Genomic DNA, 25832 nt, shown 5'->3' on the forward strand with positions numbered 1-25832 from the left:
TAGTTTTTAAAAATCTAGCAAAAGCCATCCGGGTAGATAGGAGGCCATTTTCTATTAGAATACATGAGCCCTGTCCAGTGTGTAATCCCACATGGGGATCTGGCACCAGTGCTGTAGTGACGGAGGAGGGAGAGGCGGACCACGCTTTTACCCCAATCCTCAGGATGATGTTTTCTCACCAGTGACCCAAGAATGAGTAATGTACTCGTTTGCTTTTGGTGAACAATTCGTCACCACCAGGACATGGGAAAGCAAGCTTCCTGGGCTTAGAGGCTGCTAAATTGGGCAGGGACAACTGAGGGGGGAGACTCCAAATAGTCGACGGAATGGGCGAGAACGTACATCATGTTGCACCGGAGTAGCAGAGAGCTGTTGGTAGAATGTTCACTGTCATCACACTGGCTTGATATTAGCATCCTAGTGAATAATTAAAATATGCCTGTTTATTTTTTAATAAAAGGAAAAGAATGTGCGTTACTTTGGCTTTTGCAACGACCCTGTCATTACATCCATCACATGCTGAGGCTTTTTCTCAGCCTGCACATCAGATGGCTAGAAATTGTTCTGCATTCTTATTCTGCAGTATTCAATATTATAATGCCTTTCCAAGCCATAAAATAGAAATCTTTAAAACTGCTTTCAGGTGTTTCCAGTACAGTTGGCATTTCCTAAATTGAAAGGTTATTAAGTGTATTTTTCTGCTGAAGTTATGTTTGAAGTTCATTTCTCATCTCATGTTCTTGCCAGCACCACACACGCAGGCGTAGTTATTGCTCATCCTATTCCTGCCTTGATTTTAAACACCAGATTCCCAGGATGTGACCAAGTTCCTCCCTGTGATCAAGTAGACTTTACCATTAATCTTTGTTTGGTCCTTGAAGGCTAGAATGAAAAAGTATGGTGATTTTTTTTTATTGTTTTTTTTTTGTTTTGTTTTGTTTTATTTATTTGTTCATTTAGTTTAAGACAAATGACTCAGAGAAAAGAACAGCTCAGACAGAGGCCAGAGAAAAACGTATACTCACTCACTGACACAGAGTGAGACAAAGGTATGTGCTGCCATAGCCCATAGTTTGATCCTCTTGAAGGTGCTAGGACCCTGTTTCAGGAGCTCAAGGCAGGTAGGACCTCAGCAGTTCCCCAGTAATTTCTGAACCAACTGTGCCTATGCATAACCCAGCAATAATAGAGTTGCTCTGGGGGAGGCTATGGAAGGGTGATGGTGTCAAGAGGAAGAACCGCTGAGAAGGGCAGGGCAGTGTGAAGAGGGTCTTAAGGATGGCATGTCCTGTGTCCTGTTTCCCAGAGCCACATATGGCTTGCATGCTGCAGGAGAAGTGTGGTCTAACCTGGGCTGGTCTCGAACTCACCTCATTCTCTAGATGCTGGGATTAAGAAACTCAGACCGCCTCAGCCCCAGCCTTGTCAGTGACGGTGTTTTGACCAGCTGCAGCGGTGGACTCCGCTGACACTCCTGCGTCCTGAGTAAACACCTTTTTGCTGAAAGCTCCACGGGTGCTCGGGGTTCTTTGTGGCTTGAGTACTATGTTCTGTAGGAGTACGACTCGGATTCTGGGCTTGCCTGGCATGTATCTCAACAAATACATTTTGATTTCAGCCAACCACACATTTCTGAACTTTGGAACACAATCCATTTCTCGGCTGGAGAATTGCATTATTAAACTGCTCAACTTAATAATTAAAGTTAGAAAAATGCACTTGGTTTATCTATGCTGTCAACTAGTAGTTTAATGCATGCAGATAACATGGATCTGAGTCTAACACCGAATATTCAAAGATACAAATAGAGGAGAGATTAAAAAAAAAAAAAACCTCACATAATTCCCCCAGAGACCTCATGTAAGATGAAGGGCACCGCCACAGAAAACCAAACCAAACCAAATAAAATCACAGAATGCTTTACTGCTCTGTGATAGCCTCGTCCACCAGTCTCCTCTACTTTATAAACCCAGAAGTCTCCTGCTTCCCGGATCCATTACTACAAGATTACAGGTAAATACTACAGTTCTCCATGTTCGTTAATACGTTTAAACGGAAACCTAGAAGCTAGTGAAGATAAGAGAAGCCCCTCAGTGTCCTCTGCGCTAGGGAAGTGAAGGAATGTCGGCCTTCCTCGCGTATTATCAGCTTCTGCAGTCATGCCTGTTTTCCTTTAAAACAAAAGGATGTCTAGAAATGCATTCTTCATATAATGACAACAAATAACGGGCTGTCCTTCATAAAAGCCCTGTTTCAGAAAGTCGAGGCTAATTGCTGTCTATATTTCTTTTAAGAATTAAAGGAAACCCTACTGTACATGAAGATCAAGCTTGCCTCTGGAGTTTGTGGGATCCAGATTTGAACCATTGATTTATAAAGATCATCTGTGTATGTGTCTCAGTGCAGGGGAGGGGCAAGGGGAGGGACCTGTTTTAAGAGTTAGAGCACGGGGATGATTAAAGAAGAAACAGAGTTGCTGAGAATTTGGTTTCCTGCTCTATGGAGCTCAAATTCAATTTGCTAAAAGACAGATTGGAAGTTGAAATCTAGTTTTCTTTCTTTTCGAGCAGTTGACTTGAGAAAACACAGCCATAGTAAAGTCAACTGCCTCTGTTTGGGATGACCGGGGCTTGCTCCCAGGTCAGCAAAGTTGAGAGATTCCCCTGAAGATCAGTGCCCCACAATCAAGGGGAGACAGAAGCTTGTGTTTGGGGACTCCATCTGGAATCAGGTTACTGTGTTATGTTGGCTAAGCAATATTCCAGAACCATCCTTTTTAACGAAGGTTGTCAAGGGCTATGGACTTTGGGGGCGGCACTGCTGAGTACCATATGCCCCTGCCGGCCAGGGTAGACTTGCTTCTATGGAAGAATGTGCATTATGGGGCTGCTGAGAGGGCTTAGCCAGTGTTTGCTGCCAAGGGTGATGACCGCGCTCAGTCCCCAGAACCCATGTGTTGGAAGGAAGCAAGTAATTCTTGCACATTGTTCTCTGACCTCCACATGAACGATAAATAAAGAAATAAGTAAATGCAGCGACACTTTAAAGAGCAAACAAGGTTTGTAGAAATATGAATCCGTGACCTTCTGTGTAAGCCAATGTTCCAACTTGCTTTAGACTGACAAAGTTTTTGTCGTCCTCATTATTAATACCAGGCCACGAATAGAGTCAAAACTCTCTAGATCCTGTCGGGTCCTAGAGACAGAAAATTGTGCTCCGTGGGAGGATAAATGTTTGAGCAGACACGATTACAGTGAACTCATAACTCTTAAGACTGTAATGTAGCTGTTAAGTGGGACAATTTTAGAAAATCCCTCCTGCAGTAGCTTTAAATGTTGTTCCCTATTGCTGTGTCTGAAATTCTGTGTGTTCAAGCCTCATAATTGAAGTCTGTGAGAATTTACACCTGTTAGGAGGAGATAGCATATTCAGTTAGTATGTGACAGTAGCTGTGTAAAACTCAAGCATATTTTAGTAATAATTTTTAAAAAGTCCGAGCTGGGCGAGGATGGTGGCTCAGCTTGTAATGCTAGGATTTGGGAGGATTGTCATGAGTTTGAGGCCAATGTGGGCTGCGATAATTAGCTCTAGGCCAACCTTTGTTATGGTGAGAGAGAACTGTCTCATAAAACACACATCCATTAAATGGCGACGCTAGGTTCTGACCCTTCCTGCTCCCTGCCTCTTCGCCACCCATGAAGGTAGGTTGCAGCATTCACTCACTCAGAGGAAGAGGAACAGAGCATTTCCTTTGGACTGACCACAGTTGACACTGCCATAGCCTGGCAGTGCCAGGGAAGGAGAGGAGAGAGTTGCCCAGATTTGTTCAGCTGCATCAACTGAAATTGTGATGAGGGTCAGGGCTGCAGAGCCAAAACTGAGTGTGAGGAGCAGCCCGGGCTGTGTGTGGAGCTAGCACAACAGCCTTCTTCAGGGACCCCGCCCTGGTGCCCTGCAGGATGGGGACCCCGCCCTGGTGCCCTGCAGGATGGGGACCCTGCCCTGTGCCCTGCAGGATGGGGACCCCGCCCTGGTGCCCTCTCGTCTCCTGACTTCTTTCTGGCTCCTCATTGCATGGCTTGGCATCCCTCAGTCCTCTCCGCTGGGAGTAGCGCCCATCCAGGGCCAGAGACCTGTCTATCATCACCAAGTACAGGACATAACACGTATTCATACTGGCTAGTAGGGCAGAAGGGATCATGAAACATCCCCAAAGCTGGGAACAGTCACCTGGTTTCTAGAAATTCCTTCTTGGCTACTTTAGCCTTAAAATGTGACTTCTCCCGGGGGTGCTTAGAGGCTTTTCTAGGAAGATGACAGTAGTAGAGTTACAGTGTGTCACAGGACTGCTTTTTGTTGTTGTTTAAAGGTGTGCAGGGTCACTTACAAAGCTTCTCAAACAGTGCTTGCTACATAGTGAATGCTAAGTGCTTAATAAAGTAATTAAACAAATCAGTTTTCCTATGTACCTATAGAGTGGCTCAGGAAGTGTGTCCATTACGGCCATTTTTTTAAAAGCTGGTATACCATATAAAGGATTACACTTCCGTTGCACTTTGTTATTTCTTCCAACCTTTGCTGTCCTTCTCCCTTGCTTTCCAGTTCCTCTCCCCAAGTTGTCCGTTTGTCTTTGCCCCCCCCCCCACTTTCACACTGCTTGTTTTCCATCACCCCCCCCCCCCGACCTCCTCTTCCTCTCTACCCCAGTATACATTCAGGTCCTGAACACACAAACACGGGCGTTTACATTCAAATCTAAATCCTATGTACGATGGGCCACAGGGGATATTAGTCCTTCCAAGTCCAGCTTACGCTTGGCTCAGCAAAATGATGAAGCCATCCCAGTATGAGACTCTCCCTGAGAGCATTGCGTATTTGCTAAGGCCACCCTGTCCCCTGGGCTCTGTGGTTTGTTTGCAGCAGGATGGGGAGTCACCAGCTTCCAAGAGTGAGATGCACAGTCTTAGGTCCTTCAGGTCCAGTGTCTCCTCGCTTGGATTCTGCACACTCCATCTTAGTTTCTTCCTCCATTTTTTTTTTTTTTTTTTTTTTTTTTTCTGCTGATGCGGAGCCTTGGATCCCCCCTGCTCATCAGCAGCTCTGGCGGCTTGGAGGAGCTGTCCACACGGAGGGTTCTGAAGGGCCTCCTTTCTCTGCTCTCCAGTAGATGCCCTGCAACCCCGCTGCGCTGTGGCTCCGGCCTGCCAGCCTTCCCCAGCACTGCATTAAGAGCCCCCTCAGCCCCTGCCTTCTGCTTTCCCTCCCGTCGTTTATTCAGTTGGACCTTGCTTCTTCTAGCTGACTTTTCAGTGGAGACGGAGTGGGGAGTTGGGGGCCTGCGTAAGCATGAGTGAGGCAGAGCCGAGCATAGGTGTGCCAGGGGAACCGACATCGTGAACACAACCCCAGAATGTGACACCTGTTGTGAGTGACCCCATGTTGAGTCAATGAACTTCCAGATATGCAGAACAAAAGTAGATGGTCCAGCAGATGGACGGTCCCTTATGGTTTCATGTCACACAGAACTTGCCCAGAACGGCTTCCAGAGCTAGCCTGGAGGTGCAGGCAGTCACCGGTGTGAGGTGCCTGTGTCTGCTGTGGCAGTGCTCGTATTGTCTAGGTAATTGCCTCACGGTGCTAAGCTGGCTGCCGCAGCTCCAGTCTTGTGCTTGCGATAAACATAGAAAGGAACACCATGGCAATTGCAGTGTCCCAGGTAGGAAGAGGAGGACTAGAGCCCAGAGCTGACAGAGGGTGATTCTGCAGAGCAGCAAGTTGTCTGGTGTGGGAAGCCGAAAGAACTGTGGTATTAAAAGCCCAGATGTTGCAGTAAAGAAGCCTCTGTTCAGATCTCACTCGTGACAAAAAGTTTACAAGAGCGTTCAGCTCCAGTGGGTGCTGCTGGCATCCTCGTCGGTGACGGCCGCTGCCGCCCCCCAAGGCTCTAGTGAGAGTAGGTGTGGGCCACGTGATCTGGGGTAGCCCTCAGCTGCTCCCACGGGTGGCGCTTCCTGATGCGTTAGGGTCAGTGATGCTTTACTGAGAGGCTGATTAGAACACTAGAGTGTCAGGTTAAAATTCACATCTCAGTGTGTGTGCCTCTATGTGTGTTCATGAGTGTGCATGTGTCTGTGAGGGTGTGCACATATGTGAAGGGCAGAGCAGACCTCCGGTATCTTCCTCAGTCATTCCCACCATGTTCTTTTGAGGAGGGGGTCTCTCACTTTCTACCTGCATCTCCCCAGTTCATCTGGGCTGGCTGTGCAGCGCGCCTCGGGGATCCATCTGCCCGCCGCTGCCACCTCAGCACTGAACAGTAGGTGCAGGACACCACAGGTGATTTGCATTGTGGGCGCTCAGGGGTAGAACTCTTGTCCTTGCACAGGAGCGCGTCACTCACTGAGCCGCCTTCCCAGCCACACAGCTGAGGGTTTACAGTGAAAAGGTCACAATTGGACCACTCTGTGCATCTTACGATGCTCTTTCAATCTTCTTGCTTATAAAGGTTTACAATCATTAGTTTCCAGGCATTAGATACATAAAGAAAAGCACTGGGCCAGAGCAGCACAGAAACTCTTCTCAAGGCCTTTTGTGACCAAAGGACAAGTCAGTGGGCTTCCAGACGTGGGGCCGTGTTGCTTGTCTGCCTTCCCGAGTGTCTTTTCCTTTATAGGTTATTGCTGCAAATCTTGCTTCCCATCTTGATAAGAAATTTAGCAGTTGAGTTTTTTTTTTTTTTTTTTTTTTTTTTCCTCCTCACTGGGTTTTATAAAAAGTTATCCGTGTATACTCTGTGGGCCTTGACATTGAATAAAGCCACCGAGATCCACAGAATATATGGGTCTGAATACCTGGCATGTACCCTAGAGGATGAAATAATGGCTGTGCTCAACTGCAGTCCTACAGGTATTGTTCAGAATACTAAATGCATATCAGAAGGTAAAAGTGATGACCTACGAGGAAGGTAGCCTGAGTCCATTGGAGCTGGAGTTGCAGGTTGTGAGTCCTGTGCCTGCTGACCTGCGGCTGAGAACTGATCTTGGGTCCCCTGCGAGGGTGATATGTACTCTCATTCGCTTTGCTATCTCTCCAGCCCTGTCTTCAGGAATCTTGGGATGACTTTAAAAATGATCCACCAGACCAACTGTCACAGAGTTTCTGGTGACCTTTTCTGATTGTACCCATCCATTAGAAGAGATTTTCGGGGCCTTCCCACTTCCTTCTTCACCCGAATGGCCCTCTTTTCTGGGAGAACCACAGTCTCTGATGGTAACTGAGAGCAAAGGAATGCAGATAAAAGGGAAGGTGTGACTAGCTGTAAAATAGACGCGGCTTTTGACTTGAAAATAAGTTGGGATCAGCGTTGTCTTTGTGAACGGCGGGTGAGTGGGACCAGGGCAGGTGGCCACCAGGGAGCCCTGTACAGCAAGGGCTTTGTTCTGGGAGCCTTTGCGTGGCTCTTCCATCTCTAGATCTGCTAATGGGAGGCCTAGGAGTTCTGTAGGTGTTTCAGAATCATGGCCCTGAGATAAAGCTCCCCACAGCAAAGTGAACACAGCTTCCTTTGTGAAAGGCAAGCCACTGTGCAAAGTAACTCTCCAGACTCATCATCAGTTGTTGGGGAGAAAAAGATTTATGATGACATTGAGGTATGATAATCTCAAATATGTACCGCATTGTTTTTAAAAGCTTTGTGTTTAAAATTCATAGCACTTTCTAATCCTGATAAAGTAGCCTAATTTTCCAGCTTGCTTTGTTCAGTAAAACGTATTTCTAAATCCATTTTAAGCAGCTATTTCTTCAATTTGAGTAATTTTCTCTCGAGCTAATAGATTCCACACAAGCATACCTGACTTTTAATGTTAATATATACTATACATTCCAAACTCGCTCATGACAGTAGGAAGCACAATCAGAATGAGATTCAGTTGTTTGAAGCATGGCCTGCTTGTTATTTTGTTAAAATGTGCCTTCATTTGCTCTTCTTTACCACAGTGGAGTGATAACCCAGTTGTTTTTCACCTTGCATGGAGATTCCTTTTACCTCTTCCCTCACCACAAATGTGTGTGTGGGGTGTGTGTGTGTGTGTGCTAGACATGGTGTTGTCATTTTAAGAAGTCTTCAAAGTCATCTTATCACTGGGGGGCATTGTCTGTTCTAATCAGTCCTTACAGCTGGGTGGGCAGCTCCAGGGGGCTGGCCAGAGCCATAGCACATTGATTTGTATACATTTGTTACCTGAAATTTGGTGTGTATAGGTCAGTGCTTTTATTCTGTGATGGTCTAAAACACTTTCTTGTTTTATTTTTAATCGTGTGTCTGTGTAGCAGGTATGTGCACATGAGTGTAGGTTCCCTCAACACCAGAAGAGGGCATTGGCTCCCCTGGATTAGCATTAACAGGCAATTATGAGTGATAGACGTGGCTGCTGAGAACAAAGGTCTGGATGAGCAATTTGAGTACTTAGCTGTGGCTCTCTCTAAAACATGGTAGAGATAAAGATTCTTTGTAACCTCAGTCCAAGGGAGAATATCATTTATGTAACTTGAGGGGAACCTTCACTAATGGAGTGAGGTCCCACAAAGAATCATCTTGTGGGGCTAGCAGAATGGCTCACTGGTACAAGCCTTGCCTCCCAAACCTGAATTTTGTCTGGGAACCCATGGTGGTTGGAGAGAACCAGCTTCAAAGTTACCCCAACCACCCACACTTGCTCTGCAAATGCACGCCTGCACACACCACACCAATCCACACCTATCCACTCCCCAATAATAAATAAGTTTTTAAGTCTGCAAAATAAAGAGGGCTGGAGAAGCGGCTCAACAGTTAAGATGATGGCTGTACTTGCAGAGGACCTGATTCATTCCCACCACCCATGGTGGACAGATTAAAACCTCCTGTAACTCCAGCTCCAGGGCAATCTGACATCTCTGGCTTCTTTGGGCACCTGCAGTCATGCATATGAATTCCTCCACACAGCATAATTAAAAATAAAAACAAATTTAAAAAACTTTCTTTGTCTTGACCATTTCCAGCAGTTTCCATGCCCCTATTATTGGGAGCAGAATCCCATTCTTGGTCAGAGAGGGCAGTTTGATATTGTCAGAGGCCTTATTCTTATATATCTAAATGTTTTCAGCTTCTGACTCCTTACCTGGAAAAAAAAATATACAACTCCAAATATCAAAGTCTATAAAGTAGATAAATAAGCCAAACATTTACTGATTTTTTTTAAAAAAATAGAAATGTGTTTTGTAAAACAATTTTTGGTTTGCATGTTTTATAATTGCTTAATACAAAATTATACCTGTATATTAACTACTTAGATGTGCTTTTCTCATTTTAAGGGGTCAATTCTTGGATGAATTAGTTGAGCATTTCAATGTTTCTTCAGAGTTGAGTTTATAACATGAAATTGCAGAAGGATGTTTAGGGCCATTTCAGAAATGGTTGGAAATTCGGTCCTAACCCCAAGCTAAAAATCACTTTTTTTTAAAAAAATAAACCACAAGTCATCAACTAAAACAGTTTTTAAAATAAAACATTCTTGCACAATGTAATGTAAGGATAATGCTAAGTTGACAATTATATGCTAGTCATAAAGGCAGAAAAGTATGTAAAGTCTTTGTTTTCTGTCATTAAACCATAGCACATCTCTGAGAGTGGAAACCCTGATGTTCGCAGGAAAAACCACTACAGCGAATAACGTTCATTGCCTCCCGTCCCAGCTGAGATCTTCCTGGCAGCATTTGTTGGTGTTTTGTGCTGCAACTACATGCCTGCACAGTATAAAGGGCATGTGCTGTGTGTTCAGACCTGCCTGAGGCTGCAGCGAAGTCACATGATATAGCATGAATGCGTGTGCCAGAAATTGCACATTTTATTGTAATTAACTTTTGCTCATAGGATATTCAGACATCTTTGATTGCTGCAAATTTTGTATTGACTGCCGCATTCTTTTGCATTTGGTTCCTTTTTCCAATTCTGTGTGTGCGTGTGCATGTGCCTGTGTGTGCATGTGTGCGTGTGTGCACGTTTTTGTATTGGGTGGGTAGGAATGCATAGGTGAGTACTTGTATATGAAGGCCAGGGGCTGTTGTCTCCAATCACCATCCATTACTCTTCTATCTTATTCCACCGTATTATCTCAGTCAAATCCAGGGCTCCAGGGTTTGGCTAATGTAGCCATCTTGCACTGGAGGATCCCAATGCACATGGAGACCATGTCAACCAATGACAGGTTGCTGGGGATCCAAACTCCAGTCCTCGTGGTTGTGTGACAAGCACTGTAACCACTGTCCTCTCTTAGCAGTTGTAAACCAATGTGTATCTGACATTGGTCTAAGAGAGCAGCATTTTTTTCCCCTCTCTGTCCCACAAACATATCTTTATTCATTTTTTTTTTTTTACATTCCAATCCCAGTTCCCCCTCCCATCTGCTCCTCAGAGAAGGTAAGCCCTCCCCTAGGAAGTCTACTAAGTCTGCCCCGTGTTCTCGTTGACAGGTGCCTTGGCCCTGCCTCAGTGAGCAGCCCATTTTTCGTCTTCAGAGAGTCCATGCCTTGGTAGCTCACTGAAGCTTTACACTAGTACTGTTTAACAGAGATAGCAAATGCAAGAGTTTTTTAAAGTGCCACTAGTCAAATGAAAAGAAAGGGGAAGTTCTCGCATTTAGGGTTCCTATTACTATGGAGAGACACTGTGACCATGGTAACTCTAATAAAGGGAAACATTTCGTTGGGGCGGGCTTACAGTTTTAGCCCATTATTGCCATAGCAAGCATGACAGTGTGTAGGCAGACACGCGCTGGGAAGGGCTGAGAGCCCTGCGTGTTGATCTGCAGGCAGCAGGCGACTGTGTCACACTGGCTAGCCTTGAGCATCCGAGACCTCAAAGCCATCTCCACAGTGACACACTTCCTCCAGCAAGGCCACAGCTCCAAATAGTGGCACTCCCTGAGGGCCAGGCACTCAAACCCATGGGTCTGTAGAGGCCATTCCTATTCACACCACCACAGACGTTATGAGGCTTTATTATAATTCTCCAGAATTGTTACAGTCCTGAAATGTATCTTAAACAACCAAAATTTAAGCGGAATGAAGCGTCTGAGCTAATTCACAGCCACCTGGATTTTAGTATGTGATCAATTTTAACGTTACTGAGAAAAATTTTTCAGTGTATTTTTGTACTGTTTTCAAAACACTGTATGGTTTACATTTTCTTCACATCTCAGTGTGGATGCTCATTTTAAGTCCCCGGGGGCCCAAGATGGTGAGCTGTCACATTGTCTGAGGCAACGTGGCCGCCCCAGAGATGTGCCTGGGGCTCCCGCCACTAGCCTTGATGGCCTTGGAAGGGTCTTTGATCACAATCCTGTTTTCCTTTGTCTGCTCACTTCTCCCTGTGAACTCACCCTCTTCTCCATTCTTAAGTTTCTACTTTAAATTTTTTCATTAGTCCACACCGGGGGGTAGGGGGGGAATGTCCAGAAATAGGGAGACTCGCTGCCTGTTGAGGGGTCTGTGTTTTTGTCACAGCTGTCCCCAGGACTCTCCTTCCTCAACAGCCTTACTCAGAAGGGGGCAAAGAGAGCGAGGCCTTAAAATGGCAGCATTTGTTGTCTGGAACTCCGATGTTTGCGTTTGAAAATTCTTAACATATTTTCTGGACTGATAACAATATACATATTACATACATACACACATAGGGGCTGTGTAGAGCAAAGAACATCTGAGGGGCAGCTGGTGTGTGCCATTGCAATTCTTAGTTCAAAATGCTAAGCAAATCAAGTTGGCCACTGAGTTAAATAAAGCTTTTCTTTCTCAAAATCTGTAAAACAACAAAACTCAGCTCCGTTTGCAAGATTGCGCATATGAAACCCATTCTTAGGGGCTACTTGCATTGGTTACGTACTCATTTCCAGTGTTGTTACAGTTCTGAAATTTATTTTAAACAAACCAAATATTTCAAATTAAAAGATGCTTCTGGTATATAAAGCTATCACTTAAAGCCCCCGCCCCCTTCAAAGTGGAGCTGGACATGGAGATTTCATGTTAGCCAGAACGGCTGTGAAGCCAGAGAAGCCCTTCTCCTCCACATGCTCCTGCCTCCGCCTCCCCAGAGCTGGTCTGTAAGTGTGTGCCACTGGGTGTGGCTTTATGTGGTGCTGGGGACCAAACCATGCCAGACAGTCAGCCTACCAACTGAGCCACACCCCAGCCAGACCGTTGCTGCCAGCGCGCTTTGAATGGTTAGTGCTGCTGTTTAGATAGCCTCCCACAACACTGCCAGTTACCAAGGACGGTTCGGTCAGGTGTTCCACCCCACACTCCATGGTGAGTCGCACCATCTTGCATCACGCTAAGTGCAGACCAACTGCAAAGAGTGTGCGTACCGTGAGCTAGGCCTACCCTTGGTGTATCAGGCGTTCTCCAACTGTGACATTGTGGTTGCTTTCTGTTTGAATATGCCTTACTACTGACTGTGATGCCTGTGATGGACTGGACACAGTGAAGAGCGTTACCTCTGCTGTGTATTCTGAGAGAAAGAATGAACTGGAGAGAAAAGATCCTCTCCCTCCCCCTTCTCCTCCCCTCTCCCCTCCCCCTTTCTCCTTTGTCTATCTCTCTTTAAGACTCTCTGTCTCTTTGTCTCTGTCTGTCTCTGTTTCTGTCTTTCTCTTTCCAAACATTTCCCTTTTTCTCTCACGAGAAGATATGTGGATCATATGCACACGCCTTTGTGTTCTTACATTGAAGATGAGCATCCCACAGCTGCTTCCAGCTTCATCCTTAGACATTCTTCAGCCACGAAACTGGATCTTTTTATCTCACCCTAAATTATTTTTAAGCTCATATGGAACAAACGAGCCTAATAGGTTTTAATCTGCTGCCTTATATTTTTATGCATTGTTTATTTTAAGAAGTATCTCATTGCAGATTGTAAGTGTAAATTAGTGTTAGAATCACCGTACAAAATTTCCCCACTACCTTTAATGGGTGATTTCTCAGGGAGTAATGGAAAACACGGGGCTAATGAGCAGTGTGCTTGGGAGCTCTTATTCTAGGGTCCATGCGACTTCCACTTAGGGACAAGCTCTCTCCAGCAGCTGCTGAGCTTAAGTCCTATTTTTCATTAGTAAAGCACACAATGTTAATAATATCTTCCATTGTGTTGTCCTTTTGTGCATTGGAACACATTTTCCATAGTCACCAAGGCTTTCAGATCTTACTAGAAACTGCCTGTATCATAAATAAGATTTGTTCAGGAAATAAAAATGTATGTTTTTCCATTGTTAGTTATACTTTAAAATATAATCACATCTGAAGCTTATTATGCAGCAATAGCCCTAAGATATTATTTTTGTAAATGTACTACTTTGGTCTTAATACTAGTTTTTAATCTCTTCTTGTTTCTATGAAGTCTGAATGAGATTTTGAAAATTGAATAATAATTTGATCCGTTAATCTTTTGAAGCTAGTAATTTTATTTTCCTCTCCTTGCAGTCTCTGAGGCTCGCAAATGAATAGGGCTTCATTACTGCAGTCTGCATTTAATAACCATTATCCATTATCTTGTAATTAAGACTCCCTGTAACGAATCATGAGGACAATGCAAAAATACATAGTACATTTCTTTAATGAACTGGAAAATGTTCGTCTTGTTCTATTTAGTAATGAGTTGCTGAATAGTCATTAAATCCACTGGAGAATAGAGTTAGATGGATTTTGAAGACTGTCTTGAGTTTGTGGTTAATCTATTAGAATTAAAATTTCATCTTCTATTTTTATCAACAGCTGATTAGAAGTCATTCTGTTTGACCAAATTGATTAGAAGACCATATACAAGGGCAGCTGTTGTTTAATGAAAGTTTTTAATGAAACTGTACCATGGAGACTTGTAATTACAGGCCGCAGAAAAGCTTTGAGTAGCCTTAGACCACAAAAAAAAAAAAAGAATTGTGCTAAAGGTGCCAAATTAGGAAAATAAGAATTACAGTTTTATGTAACGCAGCGCATTTATTATTAATTGTAACTCCAACTCCTCATAGTTGAGTCTGTTTATCGTGGTACTTCTGACTACCTCAGACCTTTCCTCACCTAGTTTAGTCATTAGCTCCTCTCGTCAAATTTGTGGACTGGTTGTATGGCTTGCTTATGCTGATGGTGAGATATTTTCTCCTCAAGTTTTGACTCCTAAGCTAAGCACAGCAAGGTAGGGTTGGCAGTGGTCAGGTTCACACTTGTTAAGGTAGAGTTGGCTAAGGCTGGGTTCACACATGCTCTGAGGTAGTGTTGGCTGAGGCTGGGTTCACACATGCTCTGAGGTAGAGTTGGCTGAGGCTGGGTTCACACATGCTCTGAGGTAGAGTTGGCTGAGGCTGGGTTCACACATGCTCTGAGGTAGAGTTGGCTGAGGCTGGGTTCACACATGCTCTGAGGTAGAGTTGACTGTGGCTGGGTTCACACATGCTCTGAGGTAGAGTTGACTGTGGCTGGGTTCACACATGCTCTGAGGTAGAGTTGACTGTGGCTGGGTTCACACATGCTCTGAGGTAGAGTTGACTGTGGCTGGGTTCACACATGCTCTGAGGTAGAGTTGACTGTGGCTGGGTTCACACATGCTCTGAGGTAGAGTTGGCTGAGGCTGGGTTCACACATGCTCTGAGGTAGAGTTAGTTGACTGTGGCTGGGTTCACACATGCTCTGAGGTAGAGTTAGTTGACTGTGGCTGGGTTCACACATGCTCTGAGGTAGAGTTTACTGTGGCTGGGTTCACACATGCTCTGAGGTAGAGTTGACTGTGGCTGGGTTCACACATGCTCTGAGGTAGAGTTGACTGTGGCTGGGTTCACACATGCTCTGAGGTAGAGTTGACTGTGGCTGGGTTCACACATGCTCTGAGGTAGAGTTGACTGTGGCTGGGTTCACACATGCTCTGAGGTAGAGTTGACTGTGGCTGGGTTCACACATGCTCTGAGGTAGAGTTGGCTGAGGCTGGGTTCACACATGCTCTGAGGTAGAGTTAGTTGACTGTGGCTGGGTTCACACATGCTCTGAGGTAGAGTTGGCTGAGGCTGGGTTCACACATGCTCTGAGGTAGAGTTTACTGTGGCTGGGTTCACACATGCTCTGATGTAGGGTTGGCTAAGGCCAAGTTCACATGGCCTGTGAGGAGAGGCAATGGTGCTCTGTGCTTTTGGTGATTCTGAAGGCAGCTGTATTTCTCTGAGGTAATTTTGTTTTAGCAAAGGGCAGGAAAAGGAATATTAAAATGAGAAATGAAACGAAAGTGTGGTTCCCTAGTCCCACCAGAGAGTTCAATGTTCTCCAGCAGTGGTAAAGTACCAGAGTAATATATTTGCTAAACTAGTCTGTGTAATCTAATCTTGATTTTTCTTTTAATTTAATGAAAGTCAGTTTCCTTAATGCCTGAACTAAATGCTGTACATTCTCAGATGTTCTCCCTGATATCCAAAGCAAGTACTATCCAATCCAAGACAGTAAATGTAGCATCGGCAAACTCCAGAGTCCTGTGATTAGACCTCATGGGGCCCCAAGGACAGACGCCAGATGTTTGCAGGTTCAAAACCCTCTAGAGTTTTTAATGTAAGAAGTGTTAACAATAGCTTTGATGGAACCCGGGGCTTCCGGTATGCTGGGTACATATTCCACTGAGTCGTCCCCAGGCCAACAGCAGCAGCCCCTAAATAGCCTTGCTTATATAATCAGTTCCACTAAAGACTTCCTGAAGTAGAGGATGTGTCTCATCCTTTGTGCACCTGATGCTTTTGTCTGATGACCAAGTTCTCACACGCACCTTCCCATCTTTCAGTTTCACCTGTCTTTTGGGGTCTGTAACAAATTGCACCCATGTATTTTCCCTACATTTGTCTGGTTAAATGGATTAATTTGAACTCTGCAGGTCTTTCTGATCATCCTGTTTATTTGGCATATGTGCACAGTATTCCTGTGCCTTATTTCTAGGAAGGACAAACTGGGCTGGATACTTAATACTTCCAGGTCTTATTTTCCCACTTGACCACGACGATAGGTTGATGGATGCTTCCCAGACTAAAATGTAAAGAGTTGTTAGGAAAGACGGAACCTCCAAAAACTTGAGGAGAATTTCAGAACTTATAACCCTGTATAATTCCAATACCAGAGAGAAAGAATAGAGAGCGAGGGGAAATATATAAAGGGAGTCTAAAAGCCACAAATGTTCCAAAATCAAGGGCAAGTCTTAATCATAGATCTAGGAAAGTCAGAGAATGCCAAGGAAGACTGAAAAAGAAAGCAGTCCTTTGTCATAGCATATGCAAACAGGAGAAAGCCAAAGGCAAACAGGAAATAAGCCAGAGAAAGAAAACAAGACAAAGAAAATGACCTCAACAGAGGGGAAGTGATTCCAGTGATCTGACCTTCAGAAACCAGGCCAGCAGTGCTTGGAGGGAAGTGCTCAACAATAGCGCTCTGGTACAGTGATGTCCTTGTCCATAAGGAAAGCTGAGCAAGGCAGGGCATGGATCCTGCCCCACAGGAAGTGTTGAAGGAAGGCCTGTGGGGAGAAGGACCACAAGCTCTGACTGAGTGACAGCAGGACTTCGACAAAGAGAAGGAAGAATTTAGGAACCCTTCATTAAAAGGTGACGGCTCTGGCAGTACCCACCTAGTAGTGTAGTGTTGTTTGAAGATGGACTGAGATGAAATGACAAAATGTGTATTAAAAGCACCAGGGTGGTCTCTGAATAGTATATGAGAGAAACATAATTGCTGTGATGAGAGGAAATAAAACGAAATGATGAAGAATGTTCAAATAAGTCAGAGAAGACCCAAAAGGGGTGTGAAAATTAACAAAAAATAGAACAGATGGCAGAGGTATAAACATGGCAGATATTACTCCAACAGAATCAATAATCACTTTAAATGTTAATGGTCTAAATATACCAATTAAAAGAAGAGTCTTAAAAAAAAAACATACACCGACCAAGCCCATACTGAATGTTTATAAGAAATCCACGATAAAGATTCAAGGGGTTGGAGAGGAACACTGTGCTAAGTCATGGGAATAGCTGCATTGTTACCACACAAAGCCGATCTTAAGAGCATCCTGAAGGCTTAAAGGAAAGGCATTGTATACAGCAAATGGACTGTTACTTCAGCAAGGCATAAGAGTCCTCAATAAGTCTATTCTTAGGGGGAGATGGCTCAGTGAATAAGGGAACTTGCCTCAAGACTGACCATCCAATCCTGAGAACCTTCATGATGGAAAGAGAGAACCAGTTCTGACAAGTTGTCCTCTGGCTGCCACATGTGAACCCTGGCATACTTATGTGTGTGTGTGTGAGCGTGCGCGCGCGCGCACACACACACACACACACACACACACACACACACACACCTCGTCTCTTGCTACCCTGAGATGCCATTTGTCCCTCTTGCAACACACCTGTAGCTGTAGTGACCTCTATTGGCCTTAGTGACTAAATCTGTGAAGAGCCTTCTTGAGTTGGGAACCCTGAAGACTTACCTTTTCAATCCATTCCCTTTAAGTGAATTTTCATTTTTGCACTCTGGCGCTTTTGATGAAGGAGGTTGCCTTCCAGGCACCTTTCTTATTGTCCCAGAGAAAATCTTCTTAACAGAGAGTTATAATTACCATCGCCTTATTTCCTGCTGTCCTTCACTTTAAGTAGATGCAGGCGCTTTTCTTGCCCAAATTGTTTATCTTTCCACTAAACTTTTCTTCCCTTTCTCCCTGTAAATCTGAGTAAATACAGTGAACAGTGGCCATGGCACACTCTGCATGTCATACTGTCTCCGAATTTCTTTCACCAAAAACATCAGGCAATGCTTTTGGAATCCAGCCTTCCTCGGGTTTTTCAGGACATGATTCCCAGGAGCCTTTGTGACCCTGGGAAACCCCATGATCACACTTTCCTGTTTGCATTTCTCTCGGCAGGCATTGGTTTTCTGAGCTCCCTTCAGAACCGCCCATGATCTCTGGCGCTTAGAGCATTGTGAGCTTCTGTGGGCCACAGCCACAAATGCCTCCACTGAGGTCCGTCTGTGCTTGTATAAGCCTTCAGGGATTTAGGTGTTTTCACTCACATTTCCCCCTTTGATGCCTGTGAAGCACCCTTTGTAGACTCTTCCTAGAAAGGGGTAAGATTGAATTTGCATGGCTACCATGAGGACCAGAGCTGGATTTTAGGCCTCCTCCCAACCCTTCGTGTGATTCCTCTAGGGTTGTCCTAGTTTGGAAGGCAAGGTTGTGGGTTTGCTGTGTCTTTATTACCCATGCAGTACCTTCATGCCCTGTGTCATGAGTGTATCTACTTGTTACACTGTATGTGTAACAAAGCTGTATCAACTTGAGCCTTCACTGAGTGTGTTATGAAGGTGTATCTACTTGAACTTTCACGGTGTATGTGTATGTAATAAGGAAAATTTAGGTTGTTTATTCATTTATGTTCTGTCCCACGTTTCTTTGATAGATTCTGAGAGACTCAAATTAATTTTAAGCATTGTTCTGCAGATTAGATGGAAGCCTGTGTATTTGTACCTAAGTGTGCCTGACAACCTCATGTATGTTAAAGTCTGAGTCAGTCAGCCTATTGTGGAGACAGAGAACATGGACTTCTTTTATCCAAAAATGTAATCCGTTTAAACTGATAAATAAAAATTGATCATATTAGTGGGTGGGCATGTGATGTTTTCAGTATGTATATATTCCTTGGGTAATAGTCAAATCCCTGTGAATATGTTTTTAGTCATTTGTCATTTCTTCATGGTGAAAGCGTCCAAAGCTCACACTCCATGTGGATGTGATACCACATACGTCATCATGGTGGGTCTTCACCCTTCTATGAAACAAATCTCCAGAACTTCCTTCTCTAGCAGTATCTTGTGACCCCATACTATGCATGGATGGGTTGGGTTTCAAACACTTAACCGCTGGGCTAGGTACCACCTGAAGGAAGGCTTCACTGTTTGGGCTGATGGTGTGACCTCTGATAATTGGGACAGTTTTAAAAGACAAACTAAGACAGCCTGCTTTAGCTGAAATCACACAGGCACACGCACACACGCGCACACACGCGCACACATACAGAGGCAATGGCTGGGGGGGGGTGCAGGGAGAGACTGTACCATGTGACTTCAAGAAAGCTACTTAACATTTTGGTGCCTCATCATCCTCTTGAAGTACTTAGTAATAGTGGTAGGGCCTGGCTCTTCTGACAGCCATGAAATACCTAGGTTCTAGTCCCTCCCTACCACAGTTACCATTTATCTCCCGTGCTGCCCTAATGAAATCTACGGAAGATCCAAGAGAGGGAAGTTGTTGAAAACATCTGCAAACTGTGACAGAGTACACCATCTTTCAGGAAATCTTCATCTGGTTGAGAGGCCTCTACTTCATCAGTACTAGCCTGTGACAGTTCTGGGCTTGTCACACTGTGCCATGGGCTTTCCACTGGGTGGGAGAGAGCGAGGGGAAGTGGGTAGGCGCTGCACAGTTCTGTGGGAAAGTGTCAAGACACATGGTAGCGAGCATAGGGCATAAAATTGTTTTTATTCATCTCAGTTATGCATTAAACAAACCAACTTGATTTTAATTGGCTGTGAAATGTGGAGACAAGAATACCAGAGTATGAGAAACCATCGACTGGCTAATTTAATTTAACTGATGGTGAAGAAAAATAAAATTCTTGAGATTTCTTTTTTCTTTTCATGTTCATTTCATACGTGTATGACGTGTTCTGATCACTCTCCCCCAACCCTTCTTCATACCCTACCCTCACCTCTATTCTCCTTCCTATCACCCCCCCCCACCCCATCTGAACTTCCTTACATGCCCCTTTCCTACATCTGTGTCTTTGTGTTTTGTTTTGTGACCCACAGATTTTAAGCAGGGCCATGCAGCTATGGGCTTACAACTGTCCCTTGGAGCCTGGTGGGTTAGCCATGGGCATCTAACCGAAGAGGCACCGCCCTTCCCCAGAACACACCAGTAGCAAGAAGTTCAACAGGGAGGGGCAGAGCCCCACATGTGACTGATTAAGACAGGCTCAGTCTTGTACAGGCCTGGTAGCGACAATCTCTGCTGCTGGGAGATATGATTGCAGTACCCATGTTGTGCTCAGAAGTCGGCAATTTGCAAACCTTCTCCCTTTCTTCTGACTCTTATATAAACAGAAATATTTTAAAGGTAGACTTTCAATTTAGTTTTTTTCACATAATTACCAAAAAAGTAAAGTCCGTGGGAGATTTGGGGGAGGGGGGAAGGTTTGCACATAATTCCCTTCTTTCAGTGATTTAAGTATAAAAGTAAGTTTTTAATTAACCTGGGAGTTTTTCTTGCTTTTGTTTTAGGATCAGATTTTATTAAGACTTCTACTGGAAAAGAAACGGTAAATGCCACGTTCCCAGTAGCAATCGTAATGCTACGGGCCATTAGAGATTTCTTCTGGAAAACTGGAAACAAGGTACGGTATTGCCAGCAAATCTCCCTTCAAAGTGAAGAGAATGCTATTTATAACCCTCCTCACAGCCCGGACGATACCGATAACGTCTCCCTGTGCAGAAGGTGTGAATGAGTCGCCTTTATTAAGATAAATGTTTAATTTACCTTTCATTATAAAAGAACACCTCAGTGGGGGGAAGCGTGTGATTAACAGTGAGTGTGAGTGTGGGAGCATGTGCATGTGTGCCTGTGTGTGTGTGCATGCGTGTGTGTGATCAAGATGTACACTCACTCTGTCCTTTTATTAACTGAAGACAGTTTTATCACTGACAAGAGATTCCTAAATGGGTTCTTTAAGGAACTAATTGTGCTGCGACACAGAGCTTTCTCTGGTGAGGCGTTGGCCGGTGAAAACAGGTTAATGCAGAAATTTAACTTCCTCGCGGAATGGAAAGAATCTCGGAGTAACATTTATTGAATGATAAGCTGTGGTGGTGATATGAAAAGTAGGCAGTATAATGGGAAATAATCTTTTCCTGTCATTATTGAAGGACACACATAAATTGGTTTTTCTGTTGGGAAACCCCCGGTCCAGAAAAACTTATTACTTTTAATAATATGAGGTGAAGAGAAAATTCTCGAGGAGATGAACTTATTAAACAGAATAATGAAATACCACGAAACAGCAGGGAAATGGTAGCTTCCCGTCCTATAGCTCTTGAATTAAATATCCATTTTTTTTAACGTTTTATGGCAGTTGGATGTGCTGTTTGGGAGAGTGTTGAGCTGAGGAGGGTACATGCTAGCTTTTCGACGAATAACACAGAATTTCTTGAAGCATACAAAGGTAAAAGGGAAAGTGTGTACGAAGTGTTTCTTAAAAACTGGATTTGGATTTCCACTTCAAGTTGCTTGTCTAGTCTAGCCACAAATTATCTAAGAAGTTTTTTTTTTTTTTGCATAGTTGAAAAGGTGTGTGTGTGAGTGTGTGCATGAATGTGGATGTGTATATGAATGTGTGTGTCTGTACGAGTGTGTCTGTACAAGTGTGTGTGTGTATGTATGAATGAATGAGTGTGTTCAATATAATGAGACTTCTCTTTCTGAGGGGCATCTTTTAAAAACCAGTATCTTGCTTTCTGCCATCTAGAACCTCCCTCAAGGTTGTCTAGGGGATGGGATGTCTTTATGGCTTCGTGAGTGACTGAAGCTTAGATTTATTTTGGAATTGGAGACTTACATGGACTGTGCCCTTTGTGAGAGGAAATAACCTCCCAGAGTGTCCTCTGAATGAGCTCACATTGTTAAGTGCAGGTAGGGAAAACACATTATTACCTTCAGATGACTCCGTCCACCTTACCGGCCTCCTACTGGGTAGTCTGCTATCGGTCTGCCTGCTCTGTAGAATTCTGTGTACCTGTGGCCTCACAGGAGAAGCCTGCAATTAGATCAGTTAAAGAGACCCTCAGCTCTCCCTGCTGGACAGCTGCCAGTTAGATTAGGATGACCTTGTGGCCACACTGATCCAGTTTTAGGCACAAATGACCTGCACCTCAGGATGAAGGCTCGTTGGAAGCAGTGAAGACCAATGGTGTATTTTCTTCCTGACACTTTCCTTGGCTTCTCCAGATGTACAGTTTAGTCTAGACAGTGGAAGTTTACGAGGTGAGATGTACCCTCATTCTTGTCCCCTCCGAAGCAGTGACCCAGGCCCTGTTTGTCTTGGAAAAGTTGTTTTCAGGTAGGGTCAGGTAGTATTCCACTGATATAGCTATGTTTGCCGAAGGGAAGCGGACTGAGAAGGAAAGTGTGACTCAAGTCTGTCTATTCACGGTGACACTTTTGAAATCAGCCTGCTAATGATGGCTCCTGTCTCTTCTCCCCCCCCCAGGTCGGCTTTAAGCCCGCAGGAGGCATCCGCACTGCCAAGGAGTCTCTCGCATGGCTCTCTCTTATAAAGGAGGAGCTGGGGGACGAGTGGCTGACACCTGACCTCTTCCGGATAGGGGCCAGTTCTCTGCTCTCAGACATCGAGAGGCAGGTGAGTGGAGACAACCTTGTCCTTGGAGGGAGTGGAGGTTGACCCCTCAGAACCAGGGTTCCACCCCCTTCAAGCAAACCCGAACCTGCTATAGAAGTCAGGTGCAAGTTCTGCTGACAGGGTTGCAAATGCAGTGCCAAGTGGAATTACTGTTGTGCAGTGGGATAACTACTACCTTGGGCGTATGTTTGCTTAATTAGTAACGCTTGAAACGGCTTCTCCTCCTAGATATACCATCACGTGACCGGGCGGTACGCAGCTTATCATGACCTTCCGATGTCTTAGAGCAGAAGCCGGCCCAGAAAAGCATCTTGCAACAAGTAAAAAACAAAAATGTCTTTTGCATAATTGCCAAGGTTATGTAATTTAAGAATAGGTAACTGACTTTTCTCCATTAAAATCTCCCCTGACACTAACTCACAAAAACAAAAGAGACAAACCAATTGAATCTATATGTGGACTCCAGTCAAGTGAGGCTAACATGCTCTTAATTATTAGGAGGCCTACATTTATTAATTTTATGAAGGTCTTCTCTAAACAACTCTGAATGAAGTGTTCCTACTAACAAATTCTGAGGGAAAAGGAAGTTAAATAGCCTGAGACACAAGATTCTCGGGCAGTCGAGAGGGCTCGACACAGAACAGGGCTTGCTACCAAACCTGACCACACGTTCAGTTCTCTGTAACTGCATGGGGGAGGGGGGAGCTGGTTCCCAGAAGTTGTCCTGCGATACCCACATGTTCGTGCCCCCTACCTCTGACACATAGTAAATAAATAAAATGTAATAAAAAATGAAAATGTGACACTCAGCCTCCCTCTGCTGCCTGGGACTGTGAGCCCTTCCCTGGCTTTCCACCTGAGTTTCTGTGGTGGACGGGACTCTTTCATTAATTGTTTTGCTAATGAGATTCTGATGTTATGAGAAAACGTAAATACCACTAAATTTCTAAATGCAAAAGTCTCTGCTTATTTATTTATTTAGTCTACTTTTGGGTTTTGATACCACCTCCCTGATTTGATGATGGTGGTTGTTTTAGTCTCTTGAAATGATTAAAAGGAAGGAAAAGCCGGGCACGTGATGGTGTCTGCTTGTGACTCCAGCACTGGCCATGCAACTCACTGTGCAGTTACAGGCTTCTGTCCAAAACCCAGGTAGATTGCGTCTGAGGCACCACACAAAGGCTGGTCTCTGCTTTCCACACGTTCATGCATTGACCTGAACATACGTGTGCACGTGCCCAGATGAGTCCATGATGGAGAAGTAGCCATGGTGTGGGGATGGCATGCTTGTGTGCCTGTGAGAGAGGCCTTGGACTTGATACCCTGGACTACAAAAATAAATAAATAATCCGCAGGCCAGGTGAGGCTAGCTGCTGAGTCTGCGGTAGCTTCTGGGAGTCACCTCCAAGCAGCTAGGGCCATGGGAGCAGAGCGGTGATATCTGACCGGCCTCATGCTCTCTGTGCTCTGCTCCGTGGCTCCTCCCCACCCAGTGCTCTTGCTTGCTCACACCTCTACCATGTTGTAGAACCTGAGCTTTTTAAAATGGCCTTTTCATCAAGAATCCATCAGTTCTTCTCCCTCCCTCCTTTCCCTCCTTCCCACCTCCCTACCCTCTCTCCCTTCCTCCCTCTCCCTCCCCTCCTTCCCTTCCTCCCTTCCTCCTTCTCTCCCTCCTGCTCTTCCCTCCCCCTCCCCCTCTCTTTCTCCCTCTTTCCTTTCCTTCTCTGAATACCTTTCCTGTTAATCATGAGCAAAAGTCCTAGCCTGAGTCAATCTCCAGCCCAGCCCCTGCCTTTCTCTCACCTTGGGACTTCGGTCCAGCCTATGTGCATCCTTTGATGTCTGTGTCTGCCTCTGTGAAGTGAGGGGGTGAGGGCAGGTGACTCAACGGTGCTTTCAGACCCAAGATCACATCACCCCAAGGATAATTAGAACAAATCCACGAAAATGTTTTATGGCTAGAAAGAGAAAACACTTTGTACCGATCTAAATTAGAATTTGCCTCTCGGGAGTCAATTAAGCAATTCCCTCAAAGCACTTCACTAACTGTAAAGGAAACAACTCCAATAAGAACAGAAAAAGAAGCCCTGTTTTCCCCAGCGCCATAGCAAAGTGCTGACGCCTGGCTTGTACCTGAGCTCCGAGCGCTGTGTCCAACTTCATGATGTGCTCGCCCTGGCGCTCGCCAGCTCACTGGCTAGCCAGTCACCTTTGGAGAAGAAGCATTATGGAAAAATAATTACATCCTATCACCTTCGGAGCTATTCTAATTTCAGTGGGGTTTCTCCCTTCCTCCCATTAAACCCAGCTGGTCATTTGGGTTGATCAAGTGAACAGGCATCGTTATCTTCAGTTTTGATTTATATGAGGCATCCATAGAAACAGACCTCTATGGACAGTTACAGATGCATGCAGAAGATTAAGGCTGGTGAATCTCTCAAACCCACTAGAAGCTGGTGAGTGTGGCCTGATCCGAAGGCAAATAATGTTATATTTTGAGGGACAGTTTGTTCCAAGGACTTTGGGGTTCTTCAGGAGGCACTCCTGGGCCCTCTCACCCAACTCTTCATCTACACGTTGCACGGATGACTTTAATAGGGACACCCTAGCTGATGGAGATTGCTATTAAACATGAGGAAGAAGTCATTTCTGGGGTGACCATGTTTTGCTTCTGGGAGATCTGTGTACTTCGGAGCATTAGGGACAGATGATTGCATAACCAGGAAATGAATGGCCAGGTTCTGTGTGCAAAGATTCAGTGGACAGGGACAATGTTCTTCTTCCCCTAAAATGGTTACAGTGTCGCCCTAAAGCATGGTGGGCCTAAAGTGACTCTTCAGACTATCCTGTGGACCAGGGACCTGAGTGGACGTCAAAGAGTGGTGCACTTCAACCCTGTCATTTTGTACACGAGAGAAGACTTGAGTAGAAAAATCACTTCATCAAGGTTACATTCAAGCCAGAGCTGAAGCCGTGTGTGTGTGTGTGTGTGAGTGTGTGTGGGTGTGAGTGTGTGTGTGTGAGTGTGTGTGTGGGTGTGAGTGTGTGTGTGAGTGTGTGGGTGTGTGTGTGAGAGAGTGTGTGTGAGTGTGTGTGTGAGTGTGTGTGTGTGTGTGTGTGTGTGTGTGAGTGCGCTCGTGCTCGCATGCACATAAGGTGCATGCCTTCAATATCTTTAAGGCAGTGGCATCTGCCACCTGGGTGAAAACCAGGTCTGGTGAAAATCCGGATCCCACTTCTGACATCAGATATTGATGTTTAATAAGGATCAGGAGAAACAGATAGGCCGAATAGATGTTTATTCAGGGAGAAATAACTCAC

General features: G+C 44.8%; 1 protein-coding gene across 2 annotated transcripts in view; it reads left to right on the forward strand.

The window, feature by feature from the left end:
• The window catches only part of Dera (deoxyribose-phosphate aldolase), a 79240-nt gene extending 55800 nt beyond the window's left edge, over positions 1-23440 (forward strand). Inside the window, exons 6-8 of one of the 2 annotated variants that reach the window (XM_051173101.1) lie at positions 20377-20489; positions 22359-22508; positions 22737-23440. In XM_051173101.1, the coding sequence (XP_051029058.1) occupies positions 20377-20489; positions 22359-22508; positions 22737-22793 (320 nt within the window). In that variant the 3' untranslated portion in view covers positions 22794-23440. The remainder of the gene's footprint in view (positions 1-20376; positions 20490-22358; positions 22509-22736) is intronic. The other variant, XM_051173100.1, reaches the window with a different exon arrangement.
• Positions 23441-25832: the final 2392 nt, after the last annotated feature.

The sequence above is a fragment of the Phodopus roborovskii genome, unplaced genomic scaffold (assembly GCF_943737965.1).
Source record: "Phodopus roborovskii unplaced genomic scaffold, PHOROB, whole genome shotgun sequence".
Lineage (NCBI taxonomy): Eukaryota > Metazoa > Chordata > Mammalia > Rodentia > Cricetidae > Phodopus > Phodopus roborovskii.